This window comes from Heloderma suspectum, chromosome 3, assembly GCF_057233095.1.
Source record: "Heloderma suspectum isolate Gila_16-S chromosome 3, 16-S_ref, whole genome shotgun sequence".
NCBI classification, from domain to species: domain Eukaryota; kingdom Metazoa; phylum Chordata; class Lepidosauria; order Squamata; family Helodermatidae; genus Heloderma; species Heloderma suspectum.
In genome coordinates this window covers 307,556,648-307,571,467 of record NC_139460.1, presented here as the reverse complement: position 1 = coordinate 307,571,467, position 14,820 = coordinate 307,556,648, and the positions used below count along the sequence as shown (strand labels likewise).

General features: G+C 42.5%; 1 protein-coding gene across 4 annotated transcripts in view; it reads left to right on the top strand.

Annotated features, from left to right (window-relative positions):
• The window catches only part of TNIK (TRAF2 and NCK interacting kinase), a 424,016-nt gene that overhangs the window by 398,276 nt on the left and 10,920 nt on the right, over positions 1-14,820 (top strand). For 3 of the 4 annotated variants that reach the window (XM_084847490.1, XM_084847491.1, XM_084847489.1), the window contains 6 exons: positions 481-645; positions 5,330-5,444; positions 7,976-8,146; positions 10,943-11,086; positions 12,532-12,666; positions 13,782-13,882. In XM_084847490.1, the coding sequence (XP_084703616.1) occupies positions 481-645; positions 5,330-5,444; positions 7,976-8,146; positions 10,943-11,086; positions 12,532-12,666; positions 13,782-13,882 (831 nt within the window). Of the gene's footprint in view, positions 1-480; positions 646-3,309; positions 3,391-5,329; positions 5,445-7,975; positions 8,147-10,942; positions 11,087-12,531; positions 12,667-13,781; positions 13,883-14,820 lie in introns of all 4 variants that reach the window. The other variant, XM_084847493.1, reaches the window with a different exon arrangement.

Genomic DNA, 14,820 nt, shown 5'->3' with positions numbered 1-14,820 from the left:
TGCCATTCCAGGGTCATACACTTGGAATATCTATGTTATGTTTGGCAGCCTCCCAGCAGCTCCATGCATTCCCCCACGTGTTTACATAGGGTTCTGCAAAACGTCTGATTCAAATAGAAAACCTACGTTGATTCAGTTGTACATATGGTTATTATATCCCACATTTCATAGCATTCACAGTTGGTATAAATAGCATGGAAGTGTCTCAAATGTGCTTTTAGCCTCACAGCCTTAAAAATGATAATAACTGCTCTTTTTCTGTGCATGAATGAGCACAGACCCCTGGCTTTTGAATTTGCTCTGTGTTGCATGCTGTCTTAATTTCAACAGGGTAAATAAGTTGCTGCTTGCTGAGATTGCATGAGAAGATGGCCAATTTAGGTGTTTGTGTCTGTGTTTGCTTTGGTCTGTGGGCTAATATGGTATCCTTGTTTTGTTTTTTTCCTTCTCCTCTTTTCTTTATAACTTGTGTCTCTGCAGACATCTGGGGACAAAAAGCGCTCTGGCCATACAGCCAGCAATGGTTTTGCTGGCCACGTCAATCTTCCAGATTTGGTACAACAAAGCCACTCACCTGCAGGAACGCCAACTGAGGGCCTGGGGCGAGTCTCCACCCATGGGCAAGAGATGGACTCTGTGGCAGAAGTAGGTATCAGGGTTCCCTTCGGTTAAATGCCTACTCCTTTCCACCTTCAATTTTGCTTTGTTTAAGTATTAACATCCTGCTATAAAGAGGTGCTCATGGTGGATTTTGGTTTTTCCCTTCTCATGTTGTACTCTGTGATTATAATTGTAAACAGAGTTGCATTTCTCTAATAATCCATTTGTTGTTGGAAATGGGGCTAAACAAGTAAGGACATATCCAGATATAACCTTTCCCATGAATGGGAGCCAAAAAACCCAGACATGCAGGAGAAAGCACCTCATAGAAAAGGTGCCCATTAGTGCTTTGGATCAACTTTCTGTTCTTCTTGAGTTCTGGTCATGCTAGTGCGCTCGGACTAGCATCCATCAATATGGGGATCAGCTGAGTTGTCAGCATGAAGCAGTATAATAACTGAAGAAAGCCAAAATCTGGAAGGCATCCTCAAGTATAATTCCCATCAATGTGCTATTGATAGGGTTGTAGTATGGCACAGTTCCACTAGAGTACAGAATCCTGCTTCCTGAGCATTGTGCTTTTATTTTATTTTATTTTATTTTTAAAGCAAGTTCCTAGCCCTTATTGTTGTGAAGAAGTAGATTCTCATAAATTCTAAAAAGCAGGTGAGTAGAACTTGCTGAGCTCTCAAAAGCCCAAAGACTCATTCAATACATTCTCCAGGGGCAAGGTAGATCTTCAGTGACCTGAATAACTCCTTGCCACTCCCCATGTCCTGCTTCTGCTATTAGTGAAATAATTCAAATTTGCATAATTTACACAGGCCTGTTTAGAGATCGTGGAATAGTCACTGAGTTTTTATGCCACCAGACTTTGGAAGCCAGCACATCTGATTCTTAATAACATCTGAGAAGAGTGAGATATTCTGCTAAATGTTGGCTCCTGAACTCATTAGTCTAATCCTTTTCTTATTCTGCTAAGAGATAGTGTTGCCTTTTTCTGGAAACCCACATGGTGGCCTCAGAGTGTTGTAGGCGTATGTGTACCTTAAAGAGAAACAGACACTTTCATGAAGCTGGTTATCTTCTTCCAGCTGACAGGCCAGGCAATTATCCATTGTGACAGCTGCCTGGCTCTGGTTTTCAACCTGGATCGCAGACTTGGTTCTGGACCCACAGTGGCTTTAGAAATAAGTCTCAGGAAAAGGCATAAAGTAGCAATGATGGAAGGTGTTTTCCCCCCTGGCTTCTTCCCATTATTACAGCCCCGAGTAGAGTCATAAATATAACATGCCTTGGGTAAATAGCGTAGCAAAAAAAACAAGTGGTTCAGCTATTGCTGTGGAGGAAATCCTTCCCCTACAACTATCAAGAACAATTTAGCTTTCCCTCAGGAGAAGGCCTTATCTTTGATTTTGGATGCTAACAGAGCAAGAGATCACCAAAGAAAACAACCTCTTTATTAGGAATTCATTATCCCTGATTTCCTACTAATTGAACTCAGTTTTGCCATACTTAGCAATCAGATTATGCTAACTTACACTGTTTTGATGATTACCTTTTCACTACCTAGTCAATCTTTGAAGCTAATTCAGTGACACAAAAGCCCCCCTCTCCATTATCTCAGGTTAAGACATACATTTTGGACAGTTTAAACATAAAAAAGGGGGAGAAAGTATAAAACTGAGCAATTCCTGTGTTCTGGGAAGCCATTTAGGATGGGTAAGACACGGTTTCTGGAAAAGATATGGGTACTTGATACTGCTGCATCCAGGAAGGCCAACTTATAAACTTGGGCACAGTTTGCAAGAAGCAGCATCCACATATACACTGTGCACTGCACCGCCTCTTGTCCCTGCCTAATATTGATAAAGATTACACTCCCATACACCTCTTAATGCATATCATAATATGTATCCTCATATGTAAAGTGAGGCAGCTGCACATTGATTTTCCAAAATGTGTCCAGCACATAAAATAATGATTTGAATGCAATTATTTCTGGATCAGGGCCTGTGTGTGTGTGTGTGTGTGTGTGTGTGTAATACAAATACATTTTTACAGTGAATGTCTGAAATTTGGTGACTGTCAGTATTCATATGTCAGCAATCTCAATTGATTTTTAATGCCTCCAGACTTGGCGATATGCCAGGAAATGTTGATAGCAATCTAAATGTGAGAAAACAGCATTCACATTTGACAGTAACTGAATTGTGGACATTCACAGTAACATATATATTATATACACTGGGTTGGATCCATCATCTGACTTCCACAAGAGGAAGGCCTCTGCTCTTGGAAGGTTCCCCCCCCCATTTTGGGGGATTCTCCTTCCCTACACACCACAACTCACCCCATTCAGCAGGGTCACCTGACTCTCTGTGTAGCATTTTCATGAGGGTGGAGGGGCTGCTGTGGGAAGGAGCGGGTGGATAAGTCCACTTCCATCAGTTCAGTTGGTCCAGCATAAATCTGGATCTAACCCTATATTTTTATATTACCCACCCCAATTTCCCTATTTAAATACATTGCACTAGGGGTTAATTTGCTGTAATTACCCTAACTCCATCAGATAAAGTGGGGCATACAAATGATGAATAAATAACACAAGATGTTAATTTGAACATGAACTCAGAAAGGGTTCAGCCTGAGGACTTGTGAAGTGGAACATTATCAATGGATTTCTGTTGGCATTTCCCTCCGACACAGAACAATTGCTTCCCAGACCATGCCATTCCTGTTTTTCAAGGCTATGCAGGCAATATGGAAATGAATTGGTGTATCTTACAGGTTGGTCCCCAGCAGGGGAGAATGATGGATCCAAGCCCTGAATCTGTCATTTTCCCAGCTACAATAGGAGAAGCTTTATCCATTTGAACTATGGCTCTTTGTTATCTTCATTAGTCTAATTCAGAAGGCGATCCTAAGATTTTGAACTGTCATGTCATGCCTTAACTAGGGCATAGTTCTCAAAAGCAGCAGATAGGTGCCCATCCTGTTTCAGAAAAGCAAACAAAAAGAAAAATGGGGAGGGAAGGAAACCTCTAGGTGCACGGAAGTATGTTTATTTGAGCCCAGTGCATTTCAAATGTAGATCCTTCTTCAGGGATAGTCTTAAACACAACCAGCTTGAATCTTTGGTCTCCACTGCTGTTTCAAAAGAAGGATCTATATTTAAAATGCATTGAGCTCTATACCTCTGTGAACCTGTATCAGGGCTGTATCAATTTCACGTGGAGGCTCACATGCGTGAATGCTTGCCCCTACAAATACAAATTCCTGCACATACAAAATTACCATGTCAGAGAGAGAGAAGTTCTAGTTTAGCCTTCTCCCTGGCATGCCAATTCTCTTTATGTGCAGGGTTTTTAATTTTCATTTTTTTGTGTGTGGTAGAACATTCATTCATGTGAAAGCCCACCTACTGCCTGAAGTGGCATTACCCAGAAGCAGGTTTACCACCTTGTCTTAGGTTTGTGAGAACTAGACGTAGAGGTAGAGATTTCCCACACTTTGAGAGGAGCGTGCCTCTCTATGCTGATAGTGCCTCTGACCACATGTGAATGCTGACAGTGCCTATGACAATATGTAGAGTGTTTCACTGCAGCCAGCTCTTGAGCATGTTAAGTTGGGAGGCAGGACTGCTAGCCAAGCTGGAGATTCAACACCTCTTGCTCTTTTTTTCTTTTTAAAATAAATTAACTATTTTGCTGAACAAATTCATTATCTGAGGTAATGGAAGAGTGATAATGATTATGATAATAATCACAGCTAAAATAACCTAGGCGCTGCCATAGGCCTGCCTTCCCCGAGCTGGTGCCCGCCTTATGGCCCTCCAGCCATGTTGGCTAGGGTTGATGGGAGCTGTAGTCCAACACATATCTAAAGAATAAGGCAAATGAGGGAGGGAGGCTCAAGTGGGATATCAACAGGGATATGTATGGCACTCTTTGGATTTAGCACAGATATTGAATACAGAATACAGTCATTGTGATGCTCTCCTGGAAGATCTACATCAATTAAAACCTTGCATTGTAGTCCCACATATTTGTTAGGTACGATTTTGAGAGTGTATTTCAAGGCCTTTTCATTTTAAAGCACTGGGCAAACATCTCTGATTTTGGTATTGCCTTCATATCTTTCAAAACTACAGGGATCAATTGAATCAGAAAGACAGGTTGGAGAGGTGAGGGGGGCTTGGGATATAAGTGGCAGATGGTCCTGTGTCAGACCAACGACTTGTCTAGGCTTGTTTTGTCAAGCCAGTCCAGGTACTGGCACTGGCACTTGAATGCAGCTCTTCAGGGTTTCAGATACAGGCCAGCTCATCCATGCATTTAACATTATTTGCTTTCTTATCATTTGATGAAGGACAGCTGAAAGTATGAAACAATTCCACTGAAAAACATTATGAATTTTGTGTTGAGCATCTTATTTTGAGAAAATGTAAGTTCTGTCCCTAGGAGTTGATCTGAAGTTGCTCATTTACATATGCAAATCATCACTTCATGCTGCCGTCATCCAGTGATGTACATGCATGTATGAACTGTCCCTTAGTGTCCAAGGATCCCTTAACTGAAAACACCAAGAAGTCCTCATACGTATACATATCACACATTGTGTTACTGTGCTTACAGTCCGTACACTGAATGTGTGATCTGGTGTGAAGACAAAGAACTTATCCTTACCTTCCCCTAACTAAATAATCTATGTGTTTCACACTTCATAGTATGGCATGGGAAGCAGCACAAAAGCATCTTTTGCTCCATTTGTGGATACCAGAGTGTATCAGACTTCCCCTACAGATGAAGATGAAGACGATGATGAGGAGTCATCTGCAACAGGTAAAGGAAGGAATGACAGAGAGATGAAAACTGCTTAGGATATAAGACATGTGGGGCCTATTTGCACATACATTGTGCATGTGCTAGCCCTAGGGGAAAGCATTTGAAAATCGTGCAACATGCTGGCTTCTAACCCATGGCCAGCTGGTAATGTGCAACCATCGCAGCTTCCAGCTTTGGCGGCCACACAGCAAAACATCAGTGTTTGCGGGGGGGAGGGGGAGAATGCCAAAAACCAAACCCCTGTGTGGTCACAGCAGATAGGCATGACTGACAAGTTGTGGGCCAGATGCTAGAATGCACAGAATTTTATTGTGGCTACTGCAAGCCAAAGTACTCTTGTGCATGGAACCTAAATGTGAATAACTCCAAAAGGTTAGCTCAAAATACTGGCGCAATCACACTTTTCAATCTCACATTTTTAAAAAAGGAGGGAAACAAAAAGAAATAAAAGACATTGCTATTCCTCTCCCTTAGGACATGGCTGAGTGGCAGTTTCCTGCACCCAAACAGGTGCCTGGGGAAAGTGGCGAGCATCAGAAAAGATGCACCTTTCTTCTTTTTATTCTGTGAAGGAAGCATTTATTTATTTATTAGTTGCAGTTGTATTCCACCCTACATCCAAGGAGCTCAGAGCGTCATACATGGAGTTCATAGGTGGTCTCCAATCCAGGAACTGTCAAAACCCAGACTTGCTTAGCTTTAGAGATAGAAGTACATCCAACACCTCAAATCTGGGCATGTGTCCTGATATTCAGATTCTGGGTCTGTGCTGATCCCAGAATTGCCCTTAACTTCTAGATCTCTTGGAGCCTTGTGTAATTTTTTTAAATCCAAATTCTTTTCTCCCTAGTGCTATACCTTTGCTAGCCCCAGTCCAGTGCCCGTAGCCCCAGTGTGGAAATTAGAGGGGTGGTTGCCTTGATGTAAGTGATAATATTCCTCATGCTTGCCACTTAATTACAGACAAAATTAGAATCAATATGCAAATCTGCATCTGTCCATTTCCCTGGTAAGGAAGGCTTTGCACAGGAGCTTGGAGCTCTAAGGGACCTGTTGCTTCAGCAATGGTGCAGTTCAGACTGAGGGCTTATCTAGGAACTGGAGGCTCCACTTCTTCCTGGTTCTCAGCCAGGTCATGATCTGGAAAGGTGCTTACATGCCCTTTCGCTTCCTCCCAAGTAACAGACATATGGCTAGCTAGGCACTTCACCAGTGGCTCTGAAGTTCCTTCCTGGCACACTGTTTTCTGTGTTCCTGCAGTCTTCGGGGTCATGAGGTTGGGGGGGGGTGTCCAAGAGCCTGCCAGGAACTGGAGGAACTGAGGCATGGAGACCTCCATTTCTGTGGCTGTCATATCTCGATCTGTAGACACCTCAAAGTCATTCATTGTTTGGGTGTGGCAAGGGGTTCCAGAACTGGCAGAGCTGAACCCTGGCTGTATCAAAGCTGGCGAGCAGACAGTGATTGCAGTACCAAATAAAATACAAATGGAAAATATTAAGTGATAGACACTGTTGCAAGGGAGAGGTTGCTTTCATGCTGCTTCCAGTTTAAATATATATGAGGGTTACATGAACACTCCCATATTTTGGAAGCATTTTGCCTCAAAACATTTTTTATGTTAAAATGTTTAAGCTACTTTAAAAAAATATTTTCAGTGATAAAACAACACATTTAATAGATCACAAAATGGTGTGGGAAGAGAGGTCTTGTATTGTATGACAGATGATGTCATAGGTGCTATCCAACAGGAGCCCATAATGCTTGCTAGCCACATTCCACACAGCATGCCCAGTAGCAACAGAGGGAAGAACTGCATTTTCCCAGCATCCACATATTACTGCTTGAGTGCTGGGGAAAGTGCAACATTCCTGCAGTAGAAGCACGATCCTGAGGGGAAAGTCTGGGTCCCCTGCAACAACTGCGTGACATTTTGTGAATGTATTGACTAAAAAAATGATAATCTGCAAACACTCTTGATGTTCATGCTATCACTGTGTACTGATTAAAGATTGACAGCCCAATACAACACATTGTTTTATTTATTTTTATGTATGTGTTTAAAACTTTTATATACTGCCCTTGTACCAAATTTGGTTCTAGGGCAACTTATACAACTTTTACAACTTAACCTCCACCAGAAACTGAAATCTACATCTTCCCAGTTTCAACAGAGACACTTTATCTGTTACCACAGTGGCCTGGGAACTGTTCCCCTGTGGCTTCTTCTCACACTACTCCAGTGACATTTGGGTGAAAGAACCATATGGGTGGGGCCAGGGATTATGTTCCTTTTCTCACTAGCTTTGTACTCTCTGGGCTCTGGATGAAGTTCACATTGGAAAGAGCCAAATAATTAGTACTCCTCTTGAGGTTCTTCCATCTATGTTACCAGAGAGGTGTGGGAAGAAGCCAGAAGAAGCAGTCCCCACCCCACTGCAGGAATGTATGAATCAGCCCTTTAGTAGCTGATAAAAACCCTCTGTTACGTGTTTGGCAAAGCTACTGTTGCATGTTTTCCTTTCCAGCATTGTTTACCAGTGAGCTGCTGAGGCAAGAACAGGCCAAACTTAATGAAGCAAGAAAAATTTCAGTAGTAAACGTGAACCCCACCAACATTCGTCCTCATAGCGACACACCAGAGATCCGAAAGTACAAGAAACGCTTCAATTCGGAAATCCTTTGTGCTGCTCTGTGGGGTATATGTTAATTATCTTTGTAATTAACTAAAATTAAATCTGCATGTTAAGAGAAAACAATATGTTCAAAAGATAATAGATTAATGCACACATTTATAGCAAGTCTTTGATATGATACAAGAAGGCCCAGGGGCTGGAGGCAGAACATTTCATATTTCAGACAGGACAGTTAATAGTCCATTAGCATATGTGTCTATCAAATCTAAAAAGACACATCATATAATGGTCCTGTTCAGATGTCACATCAGTGTCTGGAAGCAAATCATGGGTTAATTAACACACAAATTCCACAGATATGTGGTGTGTATAAGCCACTTCTTGTCTGTATTAACAACCCTCAAATGCTGCCTTTGAGGGCTGTTTCCGTGATGTCCAAACAGGGGTGCTTGGGATTGTTTGTGGGTTAAACAACCCCAAGTTAACCCAAGAAGAAGCCATGGGTTGTTCTTTCAAACAAGGTCATTGTCTCTTTGGAATTGTTCCGATGTTATGCCATTGCTTATAATAGTTAAGTCATTGCAGCTAGAGCACTAGTAGACAATATATTTATTTAATATGATAAGGATCAGGGGAGAATTTCCCAGAATTGCCAATAGCAACAATAATTAGCATCTCATGAAGGGTTGGAAATAGGAAATTAATAGGGTTACGTATACTCAGGGCAATATATACACACAAAGACTGCCCCCAATTTTGTGCCATTTTAGACAAGGAGAATTCTACAGTTATGTTATCGACTGCCATAAATAAAATTATAGGTCCCACCCCAAGAAGCTTACAGTCTCAAACTAGTCATCAGGTTAATTATACAATAAAAGGAAGAGCAAGGATAGCAGGGAATCAGTGCAAGTAAATGCAGTCATATATAAAGGGTGTTCAGATGGCCTCTCAATCTTATGTTGAAAGAACATGTGAGTGGGTTTCAGGGCCATGTGGGCTAATCCTGCCTGGTGGCCTCCCCTCCCCACCCCACTCCACCCACCCTGGTCTGCTAATTCAGATTCGGATATACATGCATAGAACTCCTCCATGCAAGGGGGAACTCTGGCTCAGACAGGGTCCCCACTCACATGGAGAAGCTGTACATACTTACATCCCATTCCGACTGTGAATGTGCAGGTGGCAGGGGCATGGCTAGCTTGTGCAGCCCTGTGACAGTCACCTACACATGCCTTCAACATGTGGGGGAAAGTTGTAGGCTTCAACCGTAGAAAATTCCCACTTAAAAAAAAAGATTAAGTCAGAATGCTGCTCTCAATATCAACCAAGCACCATGTACATGTATTTAGTTAGTTCCATGACTTATCCCATCTTTCCTCCAAGGAGCTGAGGGTAGCATGCATGGTTCTTCAGTGACCTTTCCTCATTTTATCCTCACCCACACTCTTCTGAGGTAGGTAGTTAGAGGCAGTCACCAGCCCATGATCATTCAGTGAGCTTCATTTGGACTTGACTCTCTCCAGCCCAATCTGACATTCTAGCCCAGCTTTCCCCAACCTGAAGCCCCCAGATGGTTTTTAATTGTTTGTAATCCACCCAGGGAACATTAGTTATTGAATGGATTAGAAATGTAATAAATAAACTCCCAGCATTCCTGTCTATTGGCCATGCTAGCTGGGACTTGGTGGAGTTTAAGTTCAAAACATCTAGAAGATACCAGGTTGAAGAAAGCTGCCAGTGCCCTAGACCAGAGGTTTAGATGCACATCTTTTAGGGCTGATCTTATCATGAGGTAGAGTAAGGTATGGATTTCATGGCTCAGGGCAAAAATGTCTTGGCCTGGCCCAGAGTTTTGTTGACATGATGAATCTCCCAAGCTAGCAGTGGTTACTGCCTCAGGTGGCAGAATGGGGGTTCCATTAAAGGGCAAAAAACTGTAACTTATTTTAATTTTATCACTAGAGGGCACCATTTGGATTTCATGGCTCATGGCAAAAATGTCTTGGCCTGGCCCTGAGTTTTGCTGACATGAATCTCCCAAGCTAGCAGTGGTTACTGAGTATAGTGCAGCATAAGGCTGTCAAGGAATTTCCTAAATTAGGGATGCAGAACCTTCAGCCTTCTAGATGTTGTTGGACTACAGCTCCTGTCATTGCTGACCATTAGCTATGCTGACACGGGTGATGGGAGTTGGAGTACAACAACATCTGGAGGACCACAGGTTCCCCACCCCTGCCCTAAGCGAACCAGGGATTACAACCAACAGATTGGTCCTGGACCTATTTTTCAATCTAGGGTTGCAACTTTTAATAAGTTAACTGGTTATATTAATTAATTAAAACTTGTAATTGATTAATAAGTGTCCCTAATTAATTAGGAAGTAGAATTAGATAGATGGATGGATGGATTTAATACAAGTACTTATAAAAACTGCAGATGGCAAGCACCATCTTGAAAGAGGCATCTCCCCTTTTCTCTCACAGAGGAGGAACTGCTTCTTCTAAAATGATGACCCCTACAATATGTGTGTGTGTTTTCTAAAAACCAAAGGAAGTATTGTTTTTGCTTTGGAAATATTATTTTTACTTATATTTAATTGATAGAATAATCAACTGAAATGTCTTTAATTGGGTTACAGCAGGAATGTGGTCTTTTTTAGTTTGGGGTGGGCAACCTGTGACCCTTCAGCAGTTGTTGGACTGCAACTCCCATGATCCCTCACCTTTGGCTATGCTGTCCAGGACTGATGGGAGTTGCAGTCCAGCAATATCTGGAAGGGCACAAGTTGCCTGGTCCCATTCTTGTTGATCCAGATCATGAGTTCATCACCCCCCTCCCTGCTTGCTCACTGTGCAGGTGTCAACTTACTGGTGGGAACAGAGAACGGGCTTATGTTGTTGGATCGGAGTGGACAAGGGAAGGTGTACAATCTGATCAACAGGAGGAGGTTCCAACAGATGGATGTGCTAGAAGGACTCAATGTCCTTGTAACTATCTCAGGTACGGCCATGAGCTTGCATTAATGCTTCTACTTCGTTCCTGGTTTCCAGCTGCCCAGTCTTGTAGTTCTCCCTCTAGAAAAAGCCAAGGTTTGTTTTGCATTTAAGAAGTCAGCAGAGAAAGAAGGAACTGCATTATCCTACGTTTATGACTAGACACATTGGCTAGCCCCTTAGGTTTCTCTTCTGTTCACACAAGGGGGTTACAGTTATTTTGTACCAACTCCCCCCTCCATCTGCAGCCCCTACCCCACACACATATACACCATAGCCCACAACATTGCTAAATGTCCCCCAATCCCCAGGAGCAGATCTCTGGGAGGGTGCAAGGTGCTGCCCTTCCAGACTAGCTACCTGACTTCCCCCACCCACCCTTTAGCCCAATCAACATATTTGTTTCAATAGATCCTCCTTTTGTGATGCAAATTGCAAGTATGCAGCCCTGGATCCAGATTGGGGCTCCCGGGGATGGGGGATAAGGAGTTAAAGCCCCCCCTCCCCCAATCTAGGTCCTAATCCAGATTGTGGGATCAGACTGGCAATTTGTTAAAAAAAGAAAGAAAGAAACCAACCTGCCTTCAAGGCCAGAACTATACAGAAAAGGTAATGTGTAGCTTGGCCCTGAGACTGAGCTCTTGTCCTACAAGTAGACCACTCCCTGGGCTCTCTCCGGGGTCCTGAAAGACCAACTCCAACCACCTTGTTTTCAGGAATCCTGATCCTGACTGAACCTTGCTTGCCTATTTCCTGCCTGTCCTCTCCATCTGCCCCATTCTGCTTGCTAGAATTACCCCCTCCTGACCCACCTGCGGGCTCTGATTTGCCAAGATAGAATAGGCAGCTGGGACCACATTAATCCACTGGGTGCTAGTAAAGGGGATGTTAGTCTGCCTACCACTTTGCGTGTTCACTGAAAACTCCCTCACCATGCTGACATTTAGTGCTTAGGTAGGGCAACCAATTTCATATTCATATTTACACAGCAGAGTTATTGTTTATATTCCTCTGTAGTTGAGGTTGGTGTAGTCACATGCATTTTCACGTATCTAACAGCCATTTGACTCTTTGTTCAGAGCATTTATACCCTGCCCTTTCTTCTGAAAGACCCCATCCCCAGGCAGCTAATAATAATAATAATAATAATAATAATAATAATACCACAATCACAAAACATCTTAACATACAGGAAGGCTACAGGAACCCATGCAGAAACAGGTTTCACTCATATGGCTTCAGTCTAGATACAAGATTAAAATTCCAGATAGTGTTCCAAAAATTAGCTTTCCTAAACAGAACAATCCAACAGGCAAGCTGGCACCAGGCAATGTATGGACAAGATGAATAGCATGGAAACAAAACAATCATGCAGCTATGTTGGCATCCACAGCTGATCCAATGACAGATTGTATATCTATTGGTTAAAAATTAAGCTTCATGTTTCAACAGGAAAGAAGAACAAACTACGAGTTTACTATCTTTCATGGTTAAGGAACAGAATATTACACAATGACCCAGAGGTAGAAAAGAAGCAAGGCTGGATCACTGTTGGGGATTTGGAAGGCTGCATACATTACAAAGTTGGTAAGAGCAGGACCATATGCGTAGGTGCCGTTTCACTCTAAAAGGAAGCTCTATTCAGTGCTAGCCATGCTAATTCACTCTATAAGCATGCCTACTGCTCAAAAGATGTGAAAATCCCCATGTTGACCCCTGCTAGACCCAGCAGTGGACTGAGGTCTAGCAGATCAGTCTTGGTGGCACAGCCAAAAACAGTAAACATTGCATGATATCATTGATAATGTGTTCCATTGGTACTTTCCCTGTAGCACTAAACCAGCTATGGTGAAAATAGTTGTCTAAATGAAGATCCTTGAGGGTAGGCAGCACAAGCCATATTCCAGGGATGGGGAACTTGTTGCTCTCCAGATGTTGTTGGACAGCAACTCCCATCATCCCTCACTACTGGCTATGCTGGCTAGGGCTGATGGGAGTTAATGTCCAACAAGATCTGGTGTTGGGCCATATGTTCCCCATTCCTGCCCCATTCAGACATGACTAGAACTGTATAAAGCCTTTGTGCAGTGGAGAGGGGGGACGGTGGGGCCTGCCCGCTCCTGGCCTTGTCTGATGGTGGAATAGATTCCAGCATGCATACGTCTGATCATCCCCCAGCTGATTTTTAAGAGTAATTATTGCATTGTTGGATGTAGACACATTAGTCTTGTCATGCATATGCTTGTGTTGTAATGTGATGCCCAATACACAGATGTGAAATGGGGCCATGAATGGAGTGAGCAGGCATGGCCCCACTTCCCCACCACTCCAAGGCTCTGCACAGTTAAAGTCTGAATAGGACTAAAGTATAGCATCATTAAAAACACACATTGACCAATGGTTGATTTTCTTATTTATTTATTTGTTAAATTATATATCCGGCCTTTCCACCAAAAATGGTGTTGAAGGCAGCTAACAATAATAAAATGGAAACTAAAAGCCTACAGAGCAACATCCAAAGATAGGAAGAACCTCAAATCAGCCCAAACCAACTTGGAAATTTGCTTGCTGGTTTTGGTGTGTTTGTAACAATAATGCTTCCAATGGCAAGAAGGTTTCAGTAGCTCTTCCTTGAGATAAATCATTCAGTTTTGCCTGAGTAAATTGCATGTTTTAACATTTTATTTTTATTTCAATTTTAGTGAAATATGAGAGAATTAAGTTCTTGGTGATTGCCTTAAAGAATGCTGTAGAAATATATGCTTGGGCTCCTAAACCATATCACAAGTTTATGGCATTTAAGGTATGTTTTGTGTTATAAAAATATTAGCATTATCCATACATTTGTGAATATTTTCATCACGGATAAGAACATCTGTCATTCACTTCAGATATCTATCCGCTGTCGCATAATGGGGAATTGAGTCCATCTCTCTCTGTGCAGGAGACCTTCCACAGAATTGTTAGACCTGGTTCTCATTCCCATTTTAGACACAAGAGCATGTTTATCAAGGATATAGATAGTTAAGGCTCAGTTCAGATGGACTGCTCTGTGTGCAGATCCTATGCATGGTAGAGAAGCAATCATGTCAGCCTGCCTTGCCAACCAGGTGTGCCTGTACCACCACTGGAGCCACAGGTCAAACCCTCACTGGCTGTAACATTTGCACTGGGCCTGCGCACCTAAATACAAAAGCTTATAGGCCTGAACTATATAGCCATTTCTTGGATTTTATATAGTTCACAATACATGCTTTGGGAATAAACTTAAAATCTAAGAAGTTTTTACATCCAATTTATAGATGTCTGTCAGGTTTAGAGACAGGATAGTGAGTGGATGCCACTCTCCCATCACATGCAACCTCTGCTCACACAGCCCCAGTGTGCAGCTGCTATGAGAAAGGCAGATTCCATGTTAGGGATCACTAGGAAAGGAACTGAAAATGTAACTGCCAATTTCATAATGCTATGATACAGGTCTACAGTGCAGCCACACTTGGAATGCTGTGTACAATTCTGGTCACCGCACCTCTGAAAGGATATTGTAGAGCTGGAAGAGGCACAGAAAAGGGTAACACAAGAGGCTGGAGCAACCTCCCTATGAGGAAAGGCTACAATTTTGAGGGCTGGGGGAGACATGATATGCATGGTGTGAAGAAAGTGCAGTATTTTCGCTTGGTTCTAGTATTATCTTTCATAATACTAGAACCAGGCATCATCCAAGGACGCTAAATAGTGGGA